Here is a 27,906-nt window from a genome sequence, read left to right on the forward strand (position 1 = left end):
TACAGTTCTTGATGAACCATGTGGTAGTGAATACTTCCCGATTTTCCTGTCCCTCCCTCCCTCAGTCAGCATTATTCCCCTGAACAGCTGTCCAGATAGGCTCTCGAGTCTTGACAAGGGTGCTTTCACTTCTGCTGCCGCCCTTGGTTCCCTGCTGAATGGAGATAACGATGAGGCAGTCCAGATTAAAATTTCAGCCATGCTTTCAGCGATCACACTATTCCTGAGGCCTGTCTAAATATTACATTACCTTGGTGATAATCAGAAATCGCTGAGGCCATTACATAGGCAGGCTCTCCAATGCCAAGAGTGGCACCAATTGATGGAGCACCTCATTGCCTTCAAGCAGCTCTGTCCCTGGTTGCACCAACTAAAAAAAATTGAAGTGAGAATGCTGGGAACAGTACATGTCAATCATCAGACCACACACCTCGCCTTAGCAGGTCTGGGCTAAGATTCCATGTCTATGGGTATCAGATACCTGCAGGTATATCTAGTATCACCTTTAATGCCACCATCTACACTACTCCAGACGCCATTTTGTTCTTGATTATGCTTGATCCTCAGTATCTAAAAATAATCAACCTGCATTTTGTGTTCTAAAACTGCAGATGGAGCCAAAACCATTCTTTTGCTACACACAACCTGGAGCCATATGATGCTAACTTCAGAGTCCCCAGGATGATTGCCACTCTTAGACAGGTTCATGCTTGGCTGCCATGGGGTCCCAGCCTCAGCAGCATTTTCCCCCTTCTGCCCTGCGAGTCCTCTCGATATTCGCGAAGTCTCACCTTCGTTTATTGCTCCCATGTCCTCTTGTTCCTCCATTTCGGCGTTTGGGGTTAATCTTTCTTATTTCTCCCTGTGTGCTCCTGAAGGCTGATGTGTAACAGGTGACTGGGTAACACATAATTCCCAGCCGCCGCCCCCTCCCCCCCCCCCCCCCCCCATCGACAGGTAGGGCTCACATGTACACCCTGGTAAAGGCCAGGCCCTGGGAGGGTTGACTGCCTGAGCTGCAACCTTCCCAAGTTGCCAATTGTTCCCTCCATCGGGTGTTTGTTCCCTCCATCGGGTGTCACCTCCCAATCACATAAGGCAGGAGAGCCCCTTGTTAAGGGGCTCCTGGTTGGAAGGAGCGCGACATCGGAGACACTGGCAATCATGGGGATTTTCCTGCAATGAGCCAATGATCTTCAGTCAACGTCTACAAAACGTAAACGTAATGAAGTTAATGATCAAGACACTTCCTGCTGCACCATGGTTCTTCGTGGTCTCATGTACTGAAATTGGTCAGTCCTTCACCACAATAAATCCGTTTGTTATTCAGTAGGGTGTTAATGCAATTGCTGGCCCTGTGAAATCCTGCTCTCGGTTATGGAATGGCATTTTGCTTTTGGATACTAGGTTCTTCTGCTTGTCTAGCACAACTGCTTGCTGTCTAGCTTCTCTAGAGCTATCCTGTTCGTGTTGCAGCCCATATAACTCTGAATTCTTCACGTGGTGTCATTTACTCTAGGCTGCTCGACGGTCTGAGGCCAAAATCTAACCTTCCCTCTCTGATCAAGGTGTCATTGCCGTCCATCGTGTAATGAAAAAGGTAGATTCTTCCTTAGTCCCCACCCACACTTTTCTCACCTTTGATAAAGTGGTGCTTCTGTCAAAGATCAAAGCAAGCTATGAAATTATCAAAGTCCAGCCATACATTCCAAACCCGATGAGCCTCTACCAGTGTCACTGTTTCAACCACACTATAGCGTCTTGTCGACTCCCAGCCAAATGTGTAACCTTTGGTAGGGATGTGCACAAGGGCGATAATCCGCCTCCTTCTCCCTGCGATATAAACTGCAATGGCGGCCATGCCGCTGCCTCTCAGTATTGTCCCATGTATCTTGATGGGTGGGCTGTTAGATTTGGGTGAAGGAAAAAGTGCCTTACCCAGTCACTCGCAAGTTACTGGCTAGGTGCAAACTCTGCATTTTGTCTGACTGCTATAGTTCTGTTCTTGTCACCCCCTCGCTCTATGAAGGACATGGCCATGCAGACATGAGACCTCCAATTCAGCTCTGAGGTTGTGAAATCGCCCAGTGTCAAGGTAGCATCGCCATCCCCCACCCCCATCCAGCTGTGCAAACAGCTGTCAGTCTTGCCTATCAACCGAAGGCAAACTGTCTTCTCCTTTGCTAACTCAAAGATCATCATAGACGATGTCACCATATGATACATTAGCCCGGCTGGCCCTTGTCGCTGTTAAACACCAACTGTTTTTCAGCGTTGGACTCCACAGGCCGACAGCACAAGCAAGCTGATGCTTCTGTGGTCCCCATGGAGCAGGATACTCCTGCTTCTGTCCTGTAGTAGCGACTCTAAATAGGCAGTCACTCAGCAGCTGCCGGGGTGATACCCCTACATCTCATCATGACTCTGCTCCAATGGGACGTTCGTGGCCTTTGGTCCCACAAATAGAATTTATAGCTCCATTTAGCATCAGAGCATTCCCTTTTACTCTGCCTTCAGAAAAGGAAATTGCGCCCTCACTATCGCTTTGAGCTGTAACATTTTGTACCAATTCGTGTTGACCTCCCCTTGAGGTCGGAATTCCATCCCATGGGGGCGTCATGCTGCTCTTGTGGGATGACATTCATAGTCAGCCCATCTCCCTGACTACCAGTCTTCAAACTGTTGCAATCTGCCTTTTCCTTCCCTGCTGGACTTTTTCCCTCTGTACCATATATGTCCCATCATTCGCTGTCACTAAGGCGGATTCCTTCAGCTTCTTAGGCAGCTACTCCCCCCATTTCTGCTACTCAGTGACTTTAATGCGCATCATCCGCTTTGGGGTTCTCACAAAACCTGTCGGAGAGGTGCCCTCTTAGCTGATGCCCTTCATCAACTCAACCTCTTCTGCCTTAACACAGGAGCACCAACTTTCCTTTCTGACTCCTTGCACACCTATTTCCATTTGGACCTATCCTTCTGCACTGCCCAGCTTGCCCATCATCTCGAGTGGTCCGTTCTTTGATACCTACTCGAGCGACCATTACCCATGTGCTGTCTGTCTGCTGACGACTCCTACCCCACCTGTGTGCTCACCCAAATGGCAGCTAAGGCTGGCTGGCAGCTTTACTCCACCCTGGCGACCTTCGAAGAACAGAATTTACCCAGCTGAGATGACAAAGTGGAATATCACAAACTGTATACGTCCTGCTGCAGAACATTCCATTCCTCACACTTCCTCTTCACAGAGTCGCGTCACAGTCTCTTGGTGAACTGAGGTGCGTCGTGACGCAATTCGCGCAGGGAGACATGTTCTCCGCGTTTTTAACCCTCAACCTACGCTGGCGAACTGCAGTCATTATAAACAGATGCGAGCAAATTGTCGCATTCTTCAGTACAACGAAAATGCTAGCTGGATTTAATTCACTAGTTCTTTAAATAGTTCCACTCCTTCCTCTGTCATGAGGGCCAACCTCAGCTTTCGGGGACCAAGATCCTGTCCCCTATTTCCGGCCTGACAACAGCAGACGATCTCAGTGTGGACCCTATTGCTATCTCAAACACCTTGGACCGCCATTCTGCAGAAGTTTCGAGCTCTTCTCACTATCACCCTGCCTTCCTCCATCAGAAATGAGCGGAGGCGGCTCAGGCGACTCCCTTCTCTTCTTAGACCTGGGAGTCCTACAATGCAACCTTTACTATGAGGGAGCTAGATCATGCTCTCACCTCTGCCCCAGCGCCAGACACTATCTACATTGATAGTGCAGCGCCTCTCTTGTGGGCAAGTCGTGATGGCTGGGTGTTGTGTGTTGTCCTTCGGTTAGTTAGGTTTAAGTAGTTCTAAGTTCTAGGGGACTGATGACCATCGATGTTAAGTCCCATAGTGCTAAGAGCCATTTGAACCATTTTTCTTGTGGGCAAGCACTTTAACATGAACAACCACATCTAGGCAGTGGGCAAATTTCCCAGATTCTGACGTGAAGCCAGTCATACCCATACTTAAGCCTGGTAAGGACAGGAACCTTCCTTCTAGCCACCACCCCATCTCTCTAAGCAGTTGTTTTCAAGGTGATAGAACATATGATTCATACCCAGTTGGCATGCCTGGCTGGTGTGGTGGCTAGAGTCTCATGATTTACTCACAAATGCATGGTGTGGATTTAGAGTGCAGCGTTCTGCAGTTGACTGTCTTGTTACTTTGTCTATCCATGTCTTGAATGGGTTTCTGCGAAAATACCAGACTTTGGCCGTGTTTTTCGATTTGGAGAAGGCCTAAGACACCTGGAGAACTGGGTATCCTCTGTACTCCTTACACGTGGGGCTTCCATGGGCGCCTGCCATGTTTCCTTCAGACATTTTTATAGTGTTTGCAAGGTGCGTGTGGGTTGTGCCTTGTCAGACACCTTAATTCAGGAAAATGGTGCGCCTCAGGCTTTCGTCCTGAGCGTCATCCTCTTTGCTATCGCCATTAACCCTATTAAGACCTCTCCCCTGCCAGGCATCTCTGGCTCCCTTTTTGTAGATGATTTTGCCATCTATTGTTTCTCCAAGGACCTGTCTCATTGAGCAGCGTCTTTAGCGCTGTCTTCATCGTCTTCACTCTTGTAGCATCGCCAATGGCTTTCGCTTTTCCACTGACAAGTCTTTATTAATTTCTGGTGGCGCAAATGGTTTCTTCCACCATCTGTTCATCTTGTGCCTGTTACCTTTTCGTTCGCTGACACTACGAAATTACTGGGGCTCATGCTCGATAGGAAACTATCTTGGTCCATGTCTTACCTGGCAGCCTGCTGTAGGCAGCCCAGTGTCCTTAGTGTCCCCAATGGTACTTATCCAGAACCTCCTGTCGCACTGTACATTCCAGTTTAAAGTGGGTTTCCCACAGTATCCTTCATATCTAAGAGAATGTGGTCCTGCAGGACTCTATACTCAGTCCTTGTCTTTCTAGTAGCCATCAAAGGTGTAGCAGCAGCTGTGGGGTCCTCAGTGTCACCCTCCTTGTACGCTAACGACTTTTGCCTTTACTGTTTCTCCTAAAGTGTGGGCGTCGCTGTACATACTGCAAGGTGTCATCCAAAGGTGCAGTGATGGGCACTCGCCCATGGTTTTCGATTTTCCACTAAGACTCAAGCCATGCACTTCCATAGACTTTGTTCCATTCACCCACATCCAGAACTTTACCTTGACGACCAACAACTCATTGTGGTGGATACTACCTCCATTTTAGGATTAGATGCTTGTTTTACCTGGATTCCCTATCTTCGCCAGCTTAAGCGAAAGTGCTGGCTTTACCCTCACACTTTGCTTCCTGGTAACACTACTGTTCTGCTTACTTGTGGAGGCTGCGGCCAACAGCAGCTTGTCAGTTATGCTACATACAGTTACAGCTTCCCCAAACATCCAAAATACCGTCTCCTTTTTCCAGCCGTGGAAATCTGTCTCCTGCAACAGCGGCAGAGATCAGGTAATAAGATCGCAATCCACATCTGATCCCTCTCTGAACACCCGCTGTTTCCTCCATCTCTCCTCTGGGCCCACTCGCATACACCCTTGTGATGCATCCCTTCACCACAGCTTTGTCCATCTGAAAGACTTAGGTCATCCTGAGGCTTTCTTCCACTAATTTTTCTTCATCCTCGGCGCATCCCAGAGCTTAGAACTAGTCTAAACAGTAGTAGTCTATACTAATGGCTCGATGGTTGCTTATGCTTAAGTGGGACATACTGAACTGCGCTCCTTGCTGGATGGCTAGTGTTTTCACTGTGGAGTTGGTAGCCATCTCTCACGCTCTTCATCGTATCTATTCCTACAATGGTGAGTCCTTTGTCATATGCAGCGACTCCTTGAGCAGTCTGGAAGCTCTCGACCAGTGTTACTCTTGCCATCCCTTGGTCATGGTTATCCAGGTTTTCCTGTATGCCCTTGAACAATGTGGAAACTGACTGTATAGACCCCAGGCCACGTTGGGATTCCAGGAAATGAAATCTGATTGGCTAAAGTGACTACCATTAAGCGAATTCTTGATATCTGTATCCTGGAAACAGAACTCGGATTGCTATTATGCCATAAAGTTTCAGGAATCAGTAATATGGAATGGCTTACTTTTTCACTTAACTACCTACAGGAAATGGAGACTACAAGTGTGTGGTGGTCCTCCATGCAGACAGCTTGAAACGATTCTATTGTCGTTTTCCAGCTCTGCATGAGTCATACTTACCTGATTCACGTTCATCCCCTCCTTCGTTAGGATCCACGCCTCTGTTCTCGTTGTTCCCGTTTGACAGTGGTCACATTTTACTGGACTGGCCCAACCTAGCTGTCCTGCATCAGGCTCTTAATCTCCCTGACTTCCTACACTTGACATTAGGAGGCAATACCTCAGCAGTAGACTTAATTTTACTTTTTATTTGGTAAGGGGTCTTTCACCACTCTTTTTGATGGCCACTTAACACTATTTGGCCACTGAAGTGTTGTCGAACACTCTACTGCTTTCTCTGTCCATACAGGGCTGTGGTGTCTGGGCTTGGTGGTCCAGCCTGGCCCTCACCCTACCTGCTCTTTTACTCTTCTCCCCACTGTCTCACATGGTCTGTTAGACTTGTTCACCTTATGACTGTTCGTGCTTCTTGCACTTGACAATTTGAATGGAGTGCCTCTGGTAAGTGGTGAGGCTGGGGGTCTACTTCTCATTGCATTTTGCTTTGGGGGCCTTCTGACTGCTCCCTAGACAGGACCTCTCGCTTGCCTTTCTTCCTATATCCCCATTTCTTCCTTTTTGTCCTTCAGTCTTCATTGAACTGACAGACGTTGGGGTTTCTTTCCCTGGGTTTTGTGTGCTAGGGCATCTCTTGCATGTAGTCACACCTGTGTGGTCGAGATAAAAGGGACTGATGACCTAATATTTTGGCCTGTTTATTCATCCAACCACTACACTGCCCTCCAATGAACTCTCGCTCGACACCATTGAAGTCGCAAATAGTGGTTTGGGGGTCAGTGGAATGCTCCCTACAGGGCGTCTGGCTCGGAGCTGTCCTCGAAGTAGACTCATAAGTTTGTTGCTGTGGACAAAGTGCTACTCAAATTACTTTTGCATATGCAACATAATACAGAGCTGTACACCTAACCATTCCTTCCAGCAATCATGTACAGTGGCTACACTCCTGCCAGTCTTTCTGCAGTGTTGCAGAAGGAACATCCAGCTCCTCGTAGCCTTGTTGAACGACCTCGTTCAAACTCTAACGAGTTTATAATGGCATCTGTGTCGCCTTAAAGGCGTTCTTCATAAACATGAACTCACCACGTCGTCTCAAATGTAACTAACGCTCACGACCGTTACAAAGTGTATTTAAAGCAAACCTGATTTGGGAGTGACGCAAAATATGAATAGACTTCTTTAGAGGTAGAAACATTTCTACCACCTTTCGTTTTGTCTCAAATCTTCTCCTTGCTGATGCAATTTTTTTTCCGTCAGCATGTACATGTAATCTCAAAACGTTTGTACACTCAATACACTTTTGCGCCTCAAGGCAACCTGCTAAAACCCTTAGTCTCCCTTCCTCTTTCTTTAATGCAACTAAGAATCCGAAGGGCCGACAGAATAAAAAAATTATCTAACGAGTATCTCGTAAGCGACCTCTTTCACGTGTGAATTGCATTTCCTTAACATTGTTCCAACAAATAAGTATGACATCTGTGTTGGCACACGTTTCGTCGATCAGGAACTAAGATAAGTGGCTATAAAAATTCCTTTCCTCGTCATAAATATCGCAGCAAGAAGTTTTTAGAAGCCAGTGCTTCGGGTATATTATTTATGGCATGACATTGTGAACCTGTCTGAGACACGTTAACAAAGCGGTGTACAGTGTCAGTTGAGACTATTTAAAAAGTTTCACACATTGCAGAGAAACGAATTTTCACATGTTTTAATCAGAATTCATAAGTGACATATTTTACACAACGCCTATTGTCACAGTGCGAAATGAACCGTATTGTGCCTCGTTGCGCTTACAGGTTATTAATTACATTGATTTAATAGCTCCGGTCGTCCAAGGCCACATTCAGCTCTTCAGTCTTTTGATCTGTCTAAAATTTCGGACCCGCCTTGGCGTGGGTTTGTTGACGAGATGCGCGCCCTCTTCTGAAATGCGTTGCCCTATCTCGCAACTGCTGAAAAGAGCCCTTATAGACATTCATTTTCGTATGAATTTTGATTCGCGAGAAATTTTTGAAAACAGGGATTTCGTTATAGTGCGTTGTTCTTCCGTCCGAACGGATCAAGATCATTTCATTAATAAGTCGTGTATACAAACTTCTATAGATGTTAATTTATTTTCGGTGACTCGGTTGCGCACCAATAACCACAGGACTTTAAGCTGTTACTGTTTTATTCCATCGAGTCTGTTTCCTTGCAGCTGCATTTTTGTTTCCCTTGTATTACCTTAGATTTAAAAACCATCTTCAGGGAGGACATTTCGTAAGGCATTAGATTTATGGAGCATGCCTTAAGTACGGTAGCTTTCCTTCCAAGGAATGCGCCTGTAATGTGTGTAGCTACTACAGTTGGATAATTCGTTATACAAAAATTGCAGGCCTTCTCTAGCTGCAACATAGTTGGCTTGCTCCAGACACCTTTCGCCTTGTACGTTAAGGAACTTAAGTTACTCGTTTTTCGGGCCAAAATTTCCGTTACCTCTCAACTGGTCATAGCTTGGAGGTTCCACTGTCACTTATGAAAGATTTTTGACTTAATGATATTTTTGTTTAGGAGTTTCCGCTTCTTAGGCCAACTACTGTGGAACACAACTAGCTTGGCACTAACTGCAGATTTTCCTTTTTCTTGCAAGCACTCCGATTTGTCGTAACTGTTCACTTGATGTCTCTCTTCTTAGGTCTCTCTGCAACCAAACGTCTGTGTTAATCTCGTCAGTGACCAGTGTGTTGAACCGCCCATATTTTCAAAGCGCTTAAGTTATCAGGCCTGCTCCTGAGGAAGCTGGAAGTAACTGTAGACTTAACTGTACTGAAGTTATTCTATGGGATGAGGATGGTAATGAAAGCGTTGTCAGTGCATGCCTTCGTTTCTTTAATGCTGTTTCCATTATACTGGAAACTATTTATTGATGCATGGTGTTATATTGTCACGGTTTCTTTAAGAGTAGAACCTTTTTTTTTGCAGCTGCACCTACGGATCTGTGGAGACGCGTCCTGGACGTGAATGTGCTGGGTCTGAGCATCTGCACCAGAGAAGCAGTGCAGGACATGTTGGCCAGAGGTGTCGACGACGGCTTCGTCATCCACATCAGCAGGTAGGCGCTTCATCATGCACTGTTGTTAGATCATGCAGCAGATGACACCTCTTAAGTCAGTAAATAAGTCAGACGGAACACTCGGTTTGTTAGTCACTAATGAAAAACTATTAAGAACAGTGTTGGTGCGAATGTTCGTAACAGTTTTCGTAACTTCAATAAACATAAGGTACAATTATCAATAATATATTCGACTATTTAATTCTGTCAATGCTGTGGTAACTTTTAGATTCAGCAACTGTAGAAAACACGTTCTGAGGGGAACAACTAGTCGATCCATGTTCGGAGAGCGTTTTCATCCGGAAAGACAGTATATTGGTTGTTAGACAACGAAAAGAATTTGAGGGGGGGGGGGGGGGCGCAAGATCTTGTGAATATGGAGTGGGTGTGAAATGACTTCCAAACTCCTATGTAGTGTTTTTTGCCAAGCAGTATGGGGGCGGCATTGTTATGGCTTACCATCACTTCACGCAAGCTTCCTGGTCGTTGTTCTCGGACTGAGCCTGAAAGACGTCTTAATGGTTGAAAGTAAATATCAGCAGTGATGGTTACATCTCGAGGAAGCAATTCGTAGTACAAAGTACCGTCGCTGTTCCACCAGATGCATAACGTTCTTTTGTGGATGCGCACAGAGCTTTTTACGGTAAGTTGCTGCTCTTTTGCGCTCCCATTCCTTTCTCGTTCTTCTGATAGCATAAAAGACGCAGTTTGTCATCAGTAACAATGCAGGATAGAAATGGTAGGTATTGTTCACGAGCCTATTGATTACGAGCAAGACGAGATGCACATACTGCCACCTGCTGATTTATGTGATTTTGGCTTGGAGTGTAAGGTACCCATACATCCAATTTTTGAACCTTGCCCACTGCATACAAATGTCGTACTACGGTAGAACGAACAGTTATCACATTCGTCAGTTATCGAGCTCACTGACGTGGGCATCGAGGATTAATGCATTCCAACGATCATCAAACCCCGAAGATATTACTGAACGTGGAGCCACCAATGTCAAAACAATACTCACTAAAACGAGAAAACGATTTTCTTGCAGTACTCTGCCGAATGGCATTATCCCCATACACGGCGCAAATGTTTCTGGCGGCCTCCTCTGCTGTCACCCTCCTACTGAGCTCAAACAGAAGAATATGTTGTAAATGTTAAGATTTCTTCACTTGGCACTACATTTTCTAGAGTCCATAGCTCCAGTCAGTATCTCCAAATGACAATATGTACACTCAAACAGCAACAGTAAAAAAAAATAAAAAATCACGATCGATAAATAAACCCATAGCAACCCGAATAGACATCCGAAAAACGCTAAGAACTTAAGCAGCAATCTAATATGTAGGGCTTCTCTGAGGCTCTGAATCCTTGTACAGCTTCAAAAGGCAGCACCGATACTGAATTTAAACGGTGCACTTCATCCACTGATTAAAGTAAATGTACACTACGAATAAACTGTAGTGCTTGATGTACGAGGGACTTAATAAAGTAAATTTCATATTATTACGGGGACAGCTTAATTATACTGAATGCTGCGCTACACTTTAGTGACACAGAAACATGACTGTTTTTTCAACGTTGCCACAAACTTAAAACGCTCGGAACATTCTACCAATCGTTGTTCCTCGAAGACAGAAATCAGCTCCTTGGTCAGGCAGCCATTCAAGACCCACTGAAAAACTTGCATCACTCAAGATGTTTTTCAGCTTGCCTAAAAAATTGAGTGGCGTCGTCAAAGAGCTAAATTTTAAGATTAGCATCTCCTATGTCTGCGCGAGCTTGATTTTTCTGCACCATTTGACTACGGTTGGACGCGATATTGGATAGGATCGATATACCGCCAGTCTTCTACGATGACTCTGTATGTAAATTATACGCGCTTTACCCACAAGAATCGTAAGTTTCCGTTCAGCTTAGGAATATGCTTCCAGTTGGCGCTCCATTTCAGTCGCACACTGTGAGACAACTGTTACCTCTGACGCAGCAGACCTTTCTGCAGGAAACACGGAACATGTAGTCTCTTCTGACAGTGCGACACAATTATTGCGCCTTAGCGTGGGGTGGCATGTGTAACTTCCTTCCAGAAGTCCCTATGAATGTGGGTTAAGTGAATTTTGAGGGGTTAATTTTTATTGGTTCTCACAGTATTAGCGCCCTATTTAACTTGACACCTTTACGTTTCCATACCTAACCACAACTTGTTACATTCCAGTTTAACTAAGGCAATGTTGAAAGTCAACTGGTGTAACTGTAGAATATGACAAACATAATCTTGTTATTGTATAATAGGATCATATTTACTCTTATCCTTCGAAAATAGTCCCGTTACTTTAAAAGTCCAGGGACAGTAGACACATGTTCTTAACATACAGTAATTGGAGAATTTTAAGTTAAATTTTCGTACCATGAGGTACAGTAAACAGATACTTAAATAACGTTATTGCTCTATACTACTAAAACACCTCAGAAATATTAACAGGTAAATAGATAATCAAAGATGACCTCGGTTTGAGGAAGGCCGGCGTGTACCAGATTCCGTGTCAGTGGCAAGTCGTATATTGGTCAGACGATGCGTACCGTCGAGGATCGATGCCGTGAACACCAGAGGCACACTCGACTGATGTAGCCGAGCAAGTCGGCGGTCGCTGGACATTGTTCGTCGGAGAATCACACTATGGAGTATGAACGCACGAGGATTCTGGTACAGACGTTGAGTGTGCTCCCTGCCGCCGTTGGATAAGCAGCTGAGCAGCAAGTCGTATACTCCTAGCTCACTCATTTGTTACATAGTTTAATTCTTAATTTCTTTGCGTGTTTTTGGTACTTGCATTGTTTAATTCATAAATTTCGGGCGTATTATAGTATTTGAGAGTGTAGATCCGCGTTTTAGTACCTGAATAGTGTAATTTCGCTTAGTCTCCTTCCGCCGCCGAGCAGTGTCAGCAGTGCGCAAGTAGCAGCATTACTGCATTTACTAGGCAATCTTGTATTTTCATAACCGTTTAAATTTTGTCGATTTGTTTGCGCTCTCTGTAGATTAGTTCAGACGTTCTTTGCAAAACAGTTTTTAGCATGGATAGGGACTGCAACTGCTGTGTTCGGATGCAGGCTGAGTTGGCATCCCTTCGCTCCCAGCTTCAGGCAGTGTTGGCTTCGGTCACACAGCTTGAGGCTGTTGCCAATGGGCATCACTGTGGGGTTCCGGATGGGGGTTTGTCGGGGACGGCCAGCTCGTCCCACGCATCCCCTGGTCGGACTAAGACTGTGGTTGCCCGGGATGCTGCCCGCATTGAGGCTGATCCCTCACCTGTGGTAGAGTGGGAGGTCGTTTCAAGGTGTGGCAGGGGGCGAAAGACATTCCGGAGGGCTGAACGGAAAGCCTCTCCAGTTTGTCTGACGAACCGGTTTCAGGCTCTGTCTCAGGCTGATACTGATCTTCGGCCTGACATGGCTGCTTGTCCTGTTCCAGAGGTTGCCCCTCAGTCTGCAAGATCCGGGCAGTTGCAGAGGGTGGGCTTACTAGTAGTTGGGAGCTCCAACGTCAGGCGCGTAATGGGTCCCCTTAGGGAAATGGCAGCAAGATAGGGGAAGAAAACCAATGTGCACTCCGTGTGCATACCGGGGGGTCATTCCAGATGTGGAAAGGGTCCTTCCGGATGCCATGAAGGGTACAGGGTGCACCCATCTGCAGGTGGTCGCTCATGTCGGCACCAATGATGTGTGTCGCTATGGATCGGAGGAAATCCTCTCTGGCTTCCGGCGGCTATCTGATTTGGTGAAGACCGCCAGTCTCGCTAGCGGGATGAAAGCAGAGCTCACCATCTGCAGCATCGTCGACAGGACTGACTGCGGACCTTTGGTACAGAGCAGAGTGGAGGGTCTGAATCAGAGGCTGAGACGGTTCTGCGACCGTGTGGGCTGCAGATTCCTCGACTTGCGCCATAGGGTGGTGGGGTTTCGGGTTCCGCTGGATAGGTCAGGAGTCCACTACACGCAACATGCGGCTACACGGGTAGCAGGGGTTGTGTGGCGTGGGCTGGGCGGTTTTTAGGTTAGACGGCCTTGGGCAAGTACAGAAAGGGCAACAGCCTCAACGGGTGCGGGGCAAAGTCAGGACATGCGGGGACCAAGCAGCAATCGGTATTGTAATTGTCAACTGTCGAAGCTGCGTTGGTAAAGTACCGGAACTTCAAGCGCTGATAGAAAGCACCGAAGCTGAAATCGTTATAGGTACAGAAAGCTGGCTTAAGCCAGAGATAAATTCTGCCGAAATTTTTACAAAGGTACAGACGGTGTTTAGAAAGGATAGGTTGCATGCAACCGGTGGTGGAGTGTTCGTCGCTGTTAGTAGTAGTTTATCCTGTAGTGAAGTAGAAGTGGATAGTTCCTGTGAATTATTATGGGTGGAGGTTACACTCAACAACCGAGCTAGGTTAACAATTGGCTCCTTTTACCGACCTCCTGACTCAGCAGCATTAGTGGCAGAACAACTGAGAGAAAATTTGGAATACATTTCACATAAATTTTCTCAGCATGTTTTAGTCTTCGGTGGAGATTTCAATTTACCAGATATAGACTGGGACACTCAGATGTTTAGGACGGGTGGTAGGGACAGAGCATCGAGTGACATTATACTGAGTGCACTATCCGAAAATTACCTCGAGCAATTAAACAGAAAACCGACTCGTGGAGATAACATCTTGGACCTACTGATAACAATCAGACCCGAACTTTTCGACTCTGTATGTACAGAACAGGGAATCAGTGATCATAAGGCCGTTGCAGCATCCCTGAATATGGAAGTTAATAGGAATATAAAAAAAGGGAGGAAGGTTTATCTGTTTAGCAAGAGTAATAGAAGGCAGATTTCAGACTACCTAACAGATCAAAACGAAAATTTCTGTTCCGACACTGACAGTGTTGAGTGTTTATGGAAAAAGTTCAAGGCAATCGTAAAATGCGTATTAGACAGGTACGTGCCGAGTAAAACTGTGAGGGACGGGAAAAACCCACCGTGGTACAACAACAAAGTTAGGAAACTACTGCGAAAGCAAAGAGAGCTCCACTCCAAGTTTAAATGCAGCCAAAACCTCTCAGACAGAAGCTAAACGATGTCAAAGTTAGCGTAAGGAGGGCTATGCGTGAAGCGTTCATTGAATTCGAAAGTGAAATTCTATGTACCGACTTGACAGAAAATCCTAGGAAGTTCCGGTCTTACGTTAAATCAGTAAGTGGCTTGAAACAGCATATCCAGACACTACGGGATGATGATGGCATTGAAACAGAGGATGACACGCGTAAAGCTGAAATACTAAACACCTTTTTCCAAAGCTGTTTCACAGAGGAAGACCGCACTGCAGTTCCTTCTCTAAATCCTCGCACAAACGAAAAAATGGCTGACATCGAAATAAGTGTCCAAGGAATAGAAAAGCAACTGGAATCACTCAATAGAGGAAAGTCCACTGGACCTGACGGGATACCAATTCGATTCTACACAGAGTACGCGAAAGAACTTGCCCCCCTTCTAACAGCCGTGTACCGCAAGTCTCTAGAGGAACGGAGGGTTCCAAATGATTGGAAAAGAGCACAGATAGTCCCAGTCTTCAAGAAGGGTCGTCGAGCAGATGCGCAAAACTATAGACCTATATCTCTGACGTCGATCTGTTGTAGAATTTTAGAACATGTTTTTTGCTCGAGTATCATGTTTTTGGAAACCCAGAATCTACTATGTAGGAATCAACATGGATTCCGGAAACAGCGATCGTATGAGACCCAACTCGCCTTATTTGTTCATGAGACCCAGAAAATATTAGATACAGGCTCCCAGGTAGATGCTATTTTTCTTGACTTCCGGAAGGCGTTCGATACAGTTCCGCACTGTCGCCTGATAAACAAAGTAAGAGCCTACGGAATATCAGACCAGCTGTGTGGCTGGATTGAAGAGTTTTTAGCAAACAGAACACAGCATGTTGTTATCAATGGAGAGACGTCTACAGACGTTAAAGTAACCTCTGGCGTGCCACAGGGGAGTGTTATGGGACCATTGCTTTTCACAATATATATAAATGACTTAGTAGATAGTGTCGGAAGTTCCATGCGGCTTTTCGCGGATGATGCTGTAGTATACAGAAAAGTTGCAGCATTAGAAAATTGTAGCGAAATGCAGGAAGATCTGCAGCGGATAGGCACTTGGTGCAGGGAGTGGCAACTGACCCTTAACATAGACAAATGTAATGTATTGCGAATACATAGAAAGAAGGATCCTTTATTGTATGATTATATGATAGCGGAACAAACACTGGTAGCAGTTACTTCTGTAAAATATCTGGGAGTATGCGTGCGGAACGATTTGAAGTGGAATGATCATATAAAATTAATTGTTGGTAAGGCGGGTACCAGGTTGAGATTCATTGGGAGAGTGCTTAGAAAATGCAGTCCATCAACAAAGGAGGTGGCTTACAAAACACTCGTTCGATCTATACTTGAGTATTGCTCATCAGTGTGGGATCCGTACCAGATCGGTCTGACGGAGGAGATAGAGAAGATCCAAAGAAGAGCGGCGCGTTTCGTCACTGGGTTATTTGGTAACCGTGATAGCGTTACGGAGATGTTTAATAAACTCAAGTGGCAGACTCTGCAAGAGAGGCGCTCTGCATCGCGGTGTAGCTTGCTCGCCAGGTTTCGAGAGGGTGCGTTTCTGGATGAGGTATCGAATATATTGCTTCCCCCTACTTATACCTCCCGAGGAGATCACGAATGTAAAATTAGAGAGATTAGAGCGCGCACGGAGGCTTTCAGACAGTCGTTCTTCCCGCGAACCATACGCGAGTGGAACAGGAAAGGGAGGTAATGACAGTGGCACGTAAAGTGCCCTCCGCCACACACCGTTGGGTGGCTTGCGGAGTATCAATGTAGATGTAGAGGTACTGGGACAGCGTTGTTAGAGGCCATCGAAATTCGCACCAATGACGACCTCATAAACCGTGACTGTGGCTATAATCTTAGCAAGGCTTGGGAACCAGCGAGTGGGTTAATAAAGAGTAAATCGAGCAAACGTATAAGTTGTGACGACCACGGCGGACAGAGCCATCACACCGACGTCATCTCAGACGCCGTCGCAATCTGTTCCACCGTGCGACCGTGGCGCGGGGCGCGGACAGCGGAGGGAGCGCGCCGCGGGCGGAGGGTATTTAAATCTGACGCCGCCGCGACCGAACCCAGTTCCCCTGAGCAGCCATAGCGTACGGATCTCCGCGCCGGCACGTTCACAGGAGCTGTCAGTCAGTCCACCTGATGATGGCGACATGTATGATCGCCGAAATATTGTGCCCGTTGGACACTGTAGACCGGCAGTACACCCATAGGTATTTTGACTATCAAATACGCCGGGAGAAACTCAAGAATCACAGGTAGAGGTCAGCAGACTAAGTACATTTATACAGCACACATTGTGAATACAGCCCGTTAGAAGTCAAAGCGAAATAACCACTCAGACGGCATGTGGTAGCACTAGCAGTGGAGGGTATATATAGCGTATCAACTGAGGGGAGGAGGGCTAACTGGACACGAAAACAGTGCGGTCACTGTCGTAAATTCGAAAACGGTGCGATTTATCTGACATCCACTCAGGCATGATTGAGGTACAAATCGAAAGTTTTCGATTAAGTCTCCATCTAACTGCACTCATTTCACCGGAACGTTTAGCCAACATCGTCAGAGATGGAAAAGTCCAGTGGGGCCTGTATCGTGACCTTCACGCTCACTTGACCTCGACCCTCTTAATTTTTCTGCCTTAGGTCGTGTCTAAAGTGAGGTGCTTAGCATTCCAGTTGAAATGGTAGAAGTGGAGCAGTAAACTGTACAGTTTTGTCTATTTTAATGAGATTATCACGGTGTGCTAGAAGAATTCGTGACTCACTGGAGAGAAAAGTGCACTAATGTTTACAAATGTCAAGATGCCACATGAAACGCCTCCTTTAACAGGTACGAATGTAAATTGATTTGTAATGTGTTGTAGCAGTGTTGTATTTCTTGTTCAAGTAGGTCTAGTGTGAAAGTGAGCTCAATTCTATGGGCTGTAAATCGAAAGACATGAGATTGAAATAAATTTATAATACTGAAGTCATTATTTGATACTGAAGTCAGTGACGGCTTGTAACTACACTTTCTCATTTACGCACCCATCTGGATCATTTTCACTTCTATTAGCACATGTTGGCACATGTCAGTTATTATAAAACCCTGTAATACAAATGTTGTCTGTGGCACCTCTTCAACCTGGCTCGCCACGCTTTGTTTTAACCTGACCCTGGGCATCCCTGAACAATTGGGCACAACTCTTCCAGGCCATGGCAGAGCCTGGACTGTAGCAGACAAAACGCGCACAATTCGCCAACTCGCAGGTTACTGAGGGAGAAAATGGAAAAAATGTAAGCTTCTCATTAACTAAATCACGTTATGTAAGACGATGCTAACCGAAACTTCTTAGCACAGGGTCCCAGTGAGGTAAAGTTCAAAGGTGGTGAGGGCGCTGGCTGTGAATGGCGGCTGCTCCTGGCTGGCTGCTGTGGTGAACCTCCATGTTTGGTGCTGCGGCTGGAACTCACTGCTCCATGGCTGGATGACCATCGAACTACAGCTCTGGTGGGCAGATATTTGCTCGGTGTATTTCCAAGCAGATGATCGGCAGAAGCAAGTGGCACCATACCTGTATCACAGCTGGAGGCGCTACAATCGCTGCCAGTGACGAAGTGGGCGCAAACCATTTACATGGCGTCTGCTGGAGTCCCGCTCGGGAAAGTGTTGCGGTCGGTCATCTTGTCGGGGTAGTTGCCACGTGGCCGGAGCATTGGCAATCCGTAGATGTCACTGCGTCGTCGGCACACGGAGATGCCAGACACAGTAGTGACAAGTTAGTCAGCAACATAAGGTTCTCACAAAGAAAACTCCCCTTCGCATCCCCTTCGCATTTAGTGGCAAAATGTCTCCCAGAAATGAAAACAATCAGTTGTGAACTGTAACAAAGGAATTTGAGACAAAGTTCCAAAACGGAACGCAAGTGTCATAATATGTGGTACTTAATTAGAACAAAGAGGTACTTATGTCTGTAAGTCCCTCATATCTCATTGCTGCGAACGGACGTTACAACACGACCGACGCAAATTAGAATGCAGCGCTGCATTCTCATTTGCGTCGATCGTGTTGCAACGTCCGTTCGCAGCAATGAGATATGAGGGACTTACAGACATCAGTACCTCTTTGTTCTATTTTCATTTCTGAGAGAGATCTGTGGCAGCTAGCTATTCATCACATTTGATTGCTGCAGCAATATATTTTTAAATGACGTACAGTATATGTAGTCTCGAAGGACTACAGAAGGTGGACATGTAGGTGGCTGGACTGAAAGTTAATTTTGTGAAAAAAATAGAGCACGTGGGAGGCTGGAACACTGATCTCCCTCTTTACTGTCAAACACCGACCACATAAACACGACGCCATTGTTTTTGCAATTCGCTATGTGTTATACACCTTGGCTTTGACCTTCCATTTTCCATTTTGCTTTTTTGCCGTTCAGTACACTTTCCTGTTCTCATGCTTGATGTGTGTTCCGTTTTTGACTGGCTTGCCACTGGGCCATTTCACAACTACATCTGAGAGGGGGGGAGGGGAGGGACGTGAAGTTTCCCTTGTCAGGGGTATGAGCTGTGTAGTCAGTCTCCATTTCAGTCCTGAAAATCCTTTCATCCTTGAATGCGATTTAAACAAAATCAATCTCTGTCCTTGAATAGAATACTTACAAGTTGTCTACAGGGTGATTATTATTAAAACCAACACTGCAGACACACATTCCTGATTAGAAATGAAGAGAAAAATGTCCTATGAACATGTCGGGAAATCCATCGTTACCATGGTAACGGTGTTGATAAATCAGTTTCTCTGATCACGTACCGTGTGTTCCTTGCGTGTTGCCGGCATGTGATTGACGCAGCAGAATGGTCCGGTATTCATGTCGGGAACAAGCAGAGATAGTGCTTGCGTACGGCCAAGCAAATGGAAACAAGCGCACAAACGTAAAACACGGCTTGGAATGTTGTGTGATGAGATTGGTGTCTGTGAGGGTACTTGTTTTTGTATAGCCGTGCTGCGTCTCGACCGTTTCCATCTGCTTGGCCTCACATAAACAGTTTCGGTTCGTTCCCTGCATTATGCTGCTTACAGTACACTGCGTCAATCAAACACCCAAGGAACACACGGTACGTGGTCAGCAGGAACGTAATTAGTCAGAAACATCCACCGTGGCAAAGACAAATTTCCGCACACATGTTCATGGGACCTTTCCTCCTCCATTTGCAGTCATGAACCCCTCCCTGCAGTTTGTCGGTTTGATTAATGTTCGCCCTCCTTATTGTGGGCCACCTAAGATAGCCCACTCCAAATACAGCCAGAACGGGCAAATACAGTTTGCTTTCGCTAAGTTATAGTAGACACTGAAGAATTTTCTGGCGTAAAAACTAACTCTGAACTTTTATAGCTGCTGATTTGATACAGATTTTTTAAACACGGAAAATTTTTTCATAGAAAAATCTTCCATTACGTCTTATGCAAGATATTTTCTGCACTTTACGTACCTGCTTCAGTGGGCTTTCTTCATTCCGAAAAATTATTGTACGTTAAACTCTGGTATAGGATAACTTTTAGCCAAAAGGAGTAGTACTAGATGTTAAATGTTTTACGTTAGACTGTCAGAGTTTAGACATTACGAGCTGTAAAACTAAGCTATGGCGAAAGGTTTAGGTCTAAAATTTGGGAACACCGTTAAATTTGTTCATACGGGTACATCACATGACTATTAGCTGTGATGCTGAAAATAGACATCCAATCGGCATGTAACGAAATGTTCACTATTTTTGTAGTCTATTTCAAACTGAAGAGCGCTATAAATACTTACCGTGTTACCTTAAAGTAACAGAAAACTATAAAACGTTTTGTTGTATGCAGAATGCATGGTAGCTGTAAAGTTACCATCATAGCTCGCATCATCTGAGGTACCGGTATCCCAACAAATATGTAGCCATGTTCCCAAATTAGTATCCTAAAAACAAATCTTTCACCCTAGTGTAAGTGTAAAACATAAAAATTCAACTCTCACATGCCTTTAATTGTATATGTAAACTGTCAGTTTCAGGAAAAGTGTCCCTGCTCTACTAACTGTAAGCAAATACGTAACTCAAGTTAATGTTTCCCTATACGTTTGAAGTCGCCAGTCTGTCTTCTGCTGCTGTGGCTATCAGAGATACTATTAGCGGAGCCATTCGGTCTTTCACAACGTAAAACACATTAAAAATACTCCGCTGCAGGGTGAAAATTTCATTCTGGGAACCAATGATCTTGTTGCCCGCTAGCTGCCACAATGTGACCACCTGACATTACGATGGCCAATAGCCACTGGCAAATGCAATTGCAATCAGTCCAGACGCGTCCATGCAGCCGCTATGGTATTCTGCCTCGTTCTACCGCTATATGCTATAATTTGATCACATCTCTATTGGTTGCCCTCACCAAGGTGTTTCACTTTTTGTCCTTTAAAAACTTGTGTGCGGTTTTTCTTGACTGACGGAGCATTATCTCCCAGACCTACAAGCACTATCTTGCCCCAGGCTCTTTTGCTACAGTCCTCAGTGCCTTTTTCAGTGTATGAATTCCATTATATCAATTGTGGTTTTCTTTTCAAATGATAGCTGTTTCTCTGCAGTAGATTATGATAAGGTTGTTACCTGTTTCCATCCTTGATTTATCAAATCAGTTCGTCTCCCATTATTGCGTGGAAAGTTACTCTCATGTTGTAGGAAATGAATTGCGAGGATGAGTCAAATGGAAACCTTAAATATTTTTTAAATATTGTTTATTGTGCAGAAGTTGTACAAAGCTGTATCACTTTTCAACATAATCTCCCCCCACGCTCAATGCAAGTCCTCCAGCGCTTACAAAGTGCATAAATTCCTTTACAAAAATTTCTTTTGGTAGTCCGCGCAACCACTCATGCACCGCGTGGCGTACCTCATCAGAAAGGAACTTCTTTCCTCCCATTGCGTCTTCGAGTGGTCCAAACATACGGAAATCACTTGGGACAGGGTCTGGTGAGTAGGTGGATGAGGAAGACAGTCAAAATGCAGGTCTGTGATTGTTGCAACTGTTGTACGGACAGTGTGGGGCCTTGCATTGTCATGTTGCAAAAGGACACCTGCTGACAGCAATCCACATCGCATTGATTTGATTGCAGGCCACAGATGATTTTTTAGGAAATCTGTGTATGATGCGCTGGTGACAGTCGTCCCTCTAGGCATGTAACGCTCCATAATGACGCCTTTTTCGTCCCAAAAGAGTCAGGATGGCCTTCTCTGCTGATGGTTCTGTTCGAAACTTCTTTGGTTTTGGTGATGAGGAATGGCGCCATTCCTTGCTCGCTCTCTTCGTTTCCGGTTGGTGGAAGTGAGCCCAGGTTTCGTCCCCAGTAACGATTCTTGCAAGGAAGCCATCACCGCCTCGTTCAAAGAGCCGAAGAAGTTCTTCACAAGTATCAACACGTCGTTCTCTAATTTCAGGAGTCAGCTGCCGTGGCACCCATTTTGCAGACACTTCGTGAAACTGGAACACATCATGCACAATGTGGTGTGCTAACCCATGACTAATCTGTAAACATGCTGCAATGTCATTCAGTGTCACTCGGCGGTTTTCCTTCACTATGGCTTCAAATGCTGCAATGTTCTGTGGAGTCACAACTCTTTGTGCCTGACCTGGGCGAGGAGCATCTTCCACTGAAGTCACACCATTTGCGAACTTCCTAGTCCATTTGTAGACTGGCTGCTGTGACAAACATGCATCACTGTACTGAACCTTCATTCCTCGATGAATTGATGAATTTCAATAGGTGTCACACCTTCACTACGCAAAAACCGAATAACAGAACGTTGTTCTTCCCTGGTGCAAGTCGCAAGTGGGGTGGCCATCTTTATACTGATACTGAGACAGTATGTGTGCATCTGCACTATGCTGCCACCTACAGGCCATTCTGCACATTGTTTGTGGCACGCTTACCAACTTACAGGATAACGACGCGAAATTTAAATTTGTTATCTCAAATTTAAGGTTTTCATTTGACTCACCCTCGTAGATGCTTCAGGCCCGGTCTTGACGGAAAGGGAGCTGGTAGTTGGCTGTTTCCAAGCCACACAGTTGCAAACTGTGTGTGTGTGTGTGTGTGTGTGTGTGTGTGTGTGTGTGTGTGTGTGTGTGTGTGTGTTTTCCACATACGTCATTAAAGTATCATTTGGGAAGTTATTTTTCACTGTATTCTATGCTCCTGGATTTTCCACATGTCCTCTTGCGGTTGGGTGTGTAGAAGATACAAGAATACAGGTCAGTTTTCATCTGTGAAATTCTTTACCTTCATAAAAAATGGAAAAGTTGTTGAACCTGAATAGGAGTAGCATATTTCACAGAAGGAAATGTTGGTTGTAAAACGGCTGAGATATTCTGGCATAGTTAGTTCAGTAGTAGGTGGAATTAAGAATACTGGAAATGGAAAAAGGTATTGTAGGGGCTATTTAGATCTTTATAGATCTTGTTGGCAGTGGGTTTAGGAAGGTAGCATGGACATCCGCAGAAATTTTTCCAAAAGGGGAAAGAGACAAAACTTGTATTTAACGTAACTGAATTTGAGAGACTGAAAAACATATCCTGGCCCAAGAAGTAATTTGACAAGGTGCACACAGAATCAATCCCCAAAGATTGATAGTTACCTGTTTATTACTTATATGGTGGGTTACTTCAGTACCTAAATAGTAAGTACATTTCAAGATAACATGCAAAGTATGTTCATGTTGTATTAATACGAATATGGCTGCCACGTCTTGATTCAAAGATCTGAAGCTACATCCTCTTATGATTAAATCTGATATCCAATGAGTTATGAAATAAAGCTAGGAAATGTTCATAACACATTTTTCGAACTTGTGAATGTTAGTTTGAAACTGGAAATTAAAAACCTGAAGTAAGAAAGCCAGAATAACTGAGAAAACCCTGCTGCCTATAGTGACATTAATACCCCTTGAAGAGGAGAAAAGAGGAATAATTTTTAAGAGACTTATTCGATTTTCATTTGTAATACTTGGTTTGCTTATAAAAATCACCTGTTCACATTAAGACGTTTGTGTCGGTGAAATATATGAACAAAATGTTCTTTTTGGTGTAGGTTAGGTAAACTGTAGCCCTGGGCCAGTACAGGACCAGATGAATGTGACAGACCTCCTAAAGCCATCCTCAGATTTGTCAGAATAAATGTTCAGCAGTGTATGGCAGCATCAACATGTAAGGTGTCCGGATTTTACAGACCTTACAGGAAAATAAATTACATCAACAAAAGGCAATTTCAGTTAATCTCGTGTACTGAAAACTAACAAAACAATATCAATATATGAACTGGCATGAACAAACAAGTTAAAGTGAAACTCATTTTGGAGGTAAACCAAGCAGGTGGCTAAAACCATAAAACTCCCAGTTAGCAAGAGAACGGTGAGCCACAATAATATTCTTTTTCAACGCAAAGGCTGGGACTGAGGGTAAATGGCTGCACGTCATTAGCCTCGCTAGGCTGCGACCCAGCAAGAAAACTAAATGTATTCACCTTTAGCGAGATGGTGATTGGGTGAAGCCGTACTTGGTGAGGCAGACTCGACACGGAGGGGAGACCCCCATTACATTAAAACATTTAGAGACCTAAAATTAAGGCTGGCTGGCTGGCTCTCTCTCTCTCTCTCTCTCTCTCTCTCTCTCTCGTGGCAGACTACACAAGTGTGTGAAAGTGAGGGTGTTAAAGAATTTTGCTTTCTGCAAAGTGACGACGATATTCTTCACATATCATGGTGAAAGATAGCAAAGCGGTAGTGAATTATTCCGGTGGGAATTTCTGTGGGCAAAGAATTTGTGCACATCGCTCCAACCCACAGTGAATGTGCAATAGCCATTATTTCGACTAGGGAAAGATTAACTTTCTATGGAATGCAGGAAAGTTGCGACTGAATTCAGTCAAGGGCAGAGTAGGGAATTAGCGTTTCAGATCCATCATGTCAACAACACAGTTGCAGATGCCACTTGGTAAAGTACCATTGCTCAATAGGCCACAGTAAATGTTGTCTGGATTTTGCTGACTCCAACTTGTGCATGCTTTGATCACTGAATATCAAAAGCGAGGATACTAACATACCCTCACAGAGTACATGAGATTTTTCATTAGTTCAAAAAAGTAAATTTATTCTCCACCAACTCAATGCACTGACCAGCTACGACAATGTGGATTTAAATAAGCTGATGAGGATTTTTAATTATCACTTTCTTGTGATAAAAAATTTCCATGTGTAGAGATGACGATTTTAATAATTATTTCGATATGTCTAAGAATCAAATATTTATGGAGTGTCAAAAGTAATTGAACATGATTATCACCTGACCCTTGAAAACAGTTGATAAATTATATGTAGAATGAAAAAGGAATAGCTGTTCTTTCTAGAATAGATCCCAAACTTTCACTTTTATCAACTCATGCATTCTAATTCTAGGTATGTGACAGCAGCATATCTAACAATTTTATGATATGCACCTGGTATTAGCTGACTTACAGGGCCAAGGTTATGTTTATTTAGAATGCTCGTTTGACACCCTCGACTTTACGACAGCTCAGATGTTTTGTCCATTTGCGTGCTAAGTGGTAAACAGTTTGCACACATTGGTACACTCAGTGTGCAGATACAAAGGTCAGATGTACTACAAAGGTAATCTTCATATCTCCAGTTCCACATTCTGCAACATGCAGACAGGAATGCAGAAATCGTAAGACTCCATGTAGCCCAGTGTTGCACCCACAGACAGGTGCCATTCCATGAAAATACATTCTTTTCGACCTGGAAATTCGTCTCTTCTAGCGCAGAAAATGGCATTTCCTTTTGCTTTTTTTTCTTCGACTGTCATACTAAGTACAGAGGGAAAAACAATATAGCATAACTGTTCTTCAGAGATAATTAAGAGGTATGTTACATAAAACTAATGCAGAATCAGTGTCGTGAGACTTTTCTCGACAGACCAGTGGTAAACTACTGCTGTGATTCCATTGTGCATCAAGGGGACGGATGTCCTAATGGGAATTGGACGGTTCAGTGGTATACATACTTCCGCCATGTTTATTGGGAATCGACAATGGAATTCGTGGTCCATGCTGTGAAACTGGTTCCTTTCTGCAGCTCGCAAGAGCTGAGAGGAAGCTACAGAAAAGGAGTGAAGACATTATTTCGGCGTGGTTCTGTAACCACAGCTGGCATTGGCATAATTTTTGGCATACTTTTGCGTGAACAGTATCAGGTTATTGATAAAACTGCAATATTTTTCGTTTTGGCGATGTTAAGTGTGCAGTTTAATGTAGCTGAGGAGAACTCCTAAAGATTAGAGAATTATGTAACCCAAGTCTGTACTTAGATTCCAGGAAGGCCAAGTGTGCAAGTGCTATGGTAGGTAGATAGGCGTCAAAAGAAAGCGAAATAGCACATTATCAAGCCAATTGAAGTAACGAAAGTCGTAAGACAAGGCAGTCTGTTTCTGCTGTGTTTCTACATTTCCATCGCATCTTCAATTTTAGTGGATACCGAAGCTCTGTCTTTTAGGGGATGCCTGAGAAAAATGCTACGTCTGTTGATAGAAAATAGAATTCTCTACATATAACAATGCGAGAATACGTGTAGTTTAATTTTTGTCGATCTACTTACATATCTCCCGGCTTTTTCAGCTTGGCTGCTCACACTCCGCCGTACAACAGTGACCTGGCGATGTATTACGCAAGCAAACACGCAGTCAATACGCTGTTGGAAGGCTTACGTAAAGATTTGGTCGCCAGGGGCAGCAAGATACGCGTTGGGGTAAGTTCGCTGCATCGGCTACCACTGCTCCTTGCAGTTTACAATTTTTGAAGTTTTGTACAAAGTGCTTATTTTTGCTGTTTACACGTTCGGGTGATAGTGTAGCACTCCCACGGACCTGGATACAGGTGCCAGTGCCATTTCAAAGCGTTGTCTGAAACTATTATATCTGAAAATGAGTTATGGGCTTAGACGAGATCAGCTAGAGAGCACTAGAAAGTTTACTTTGTTCGTGGCCACTCCGGCCGGCAACGTCTTTCCGGATGACTGAGTGGTTCTAGGCGCTACAGTCTGTAACCGCGTGACCTCTACGGTCGCAGGTTCGAATCCTGCCTCGGGCATGGATGTGTGTGATGTCTTTAGGTTAATTAGGTTTAAGTAGTTCTAAGTTCTAGGGGACTGATGACCTCAGCAGTTAACTCCTATAGTGCTCAGAGCCATTTGAAAGACGTGAGCAAAACCCTTCAACTGCAATTCCAAAACAGTAGTAGGGTAAAGCGAGGCTATTCAACTCGTTTAAACTTCGTTGCATGTACCAGTCAGAGTACCTGAGCAGGGAAATCAGCTGCTAATAGTGCCTGTACACACGGTAAACTGTGTGGATACAGCTAGTCCTCATGCAACACTCCATAGATAGTCATGTGGTCAAGATTGTTGCAAATGACACTAGGGTCGCCGTTAGCTGCCTCCTCCCGTTGCGGTGCCCTCGCCCTTCTAGACCTCTTCCGGTCGCGAGTATCAGGTTTAAATGCTCCATGTTCCCTTAGTCAACGATCAATGGATTCAAAAGATATCTTGTTGGCACCTTCTTCCTGGTACAAACGTTGAGCGCGAGTGCCATTGCTGTCAGCTGAAACATACATCAAATGGGCATCTGCCTTCTCTGAATTTCTGTACACTGTAATTACGAGTCAAGTATGTGATTAACTCTACGTAGTAACCAGTGTGCTTGTAAAAATTAATTATCTAGCGATCAGTACGAACGTTACATGTAAATAAGAAATGACGTAAGTCGCGTGGTAACAGGGACATGAAACACAAGTGGCAGTGCCCTACGTAACCAGACGTCAGCAATAGTGCATGTTCCCCATGATTCTAACGTCCTGTTCAGTGTTTCCCATCATTGAGTTGGAGAAAACTAGTTATAACCCCACACACCTGTTCATGTAAATGTATTCCTCTGTTCGGAAGGTGTCTTGCAATTTCTGTCGTACATTTGATACACCCTGTATAATATGACAAACATTTTAAGGATCTGTCAGTACGATAAGTTAGGTACACATCTGAACACATTCCAGTATATAACAGGTCGAAATTCCTTCACACGGACAAAGTATTAAACACTTGAAGGCAATTGACACTATATAAAAATGGTGGTGCTAATAGAAAGGCTATTCCGCCCATTGTATTTGTCATTCACAAGCATTTATCCCAACTAAACCTTTTTCGTTCTTTCACACACACACACACACACACACACACACACACACACACACACACACACACACACACACACACTTCTTGAAACCATGTAGCACACTGCTGGCACTTCATCCAGAGGAGCTGCCTGTAAAAACTATCTATTGCTTGTTTTATATCTTCCTCGGACCATGAACCACTTGGCTGTTTGTATGCTCAGT

At 44.6% G+C, this 27,906-nt stretch overlaps 1 protein-coding gene across 1 annotated transcript in view; it reads left to right on the forward strand.

Annotated features, from left to right (window-relative positions):
- Window positions 1-27,906, forward strand: part of LOC124777284 (farnesol dehydrogenase-like) — a 62,076-nt gene that overhangs the window by 14,808 nt on the left and 19,362 nt on the right. Inside the window, exons 3-4 of the mRNA XM_047252629.1 lie at window positions 9,173-9,302; window positions 26,137-26,266. Coding sequence (XP_047108585.1) covers window positions 9,173-9,302; window positions 26,137-26,266 — 260 coding nt within the window. The remainder of the gene's footprint in view (window positions 1-9,172; window positions 9,303-26,136; window positions 26,267-27,906) is intronic.

This window comes from Schistocerca piceifrons, chromosome 2 (genome assembly GCF_021461385.2).
Source record: "Schistocerca piceifrons isolate TAMUIC-IGC-003096 chromosome 2, iqSchPice1.1, whole genome shotgun sequence".
NCBI lineage: Eukaryota > Metazoa > Arthropoda > Insecta > Orthoptera > Acrididae > Schistocerca > Schistocerca piceifrons.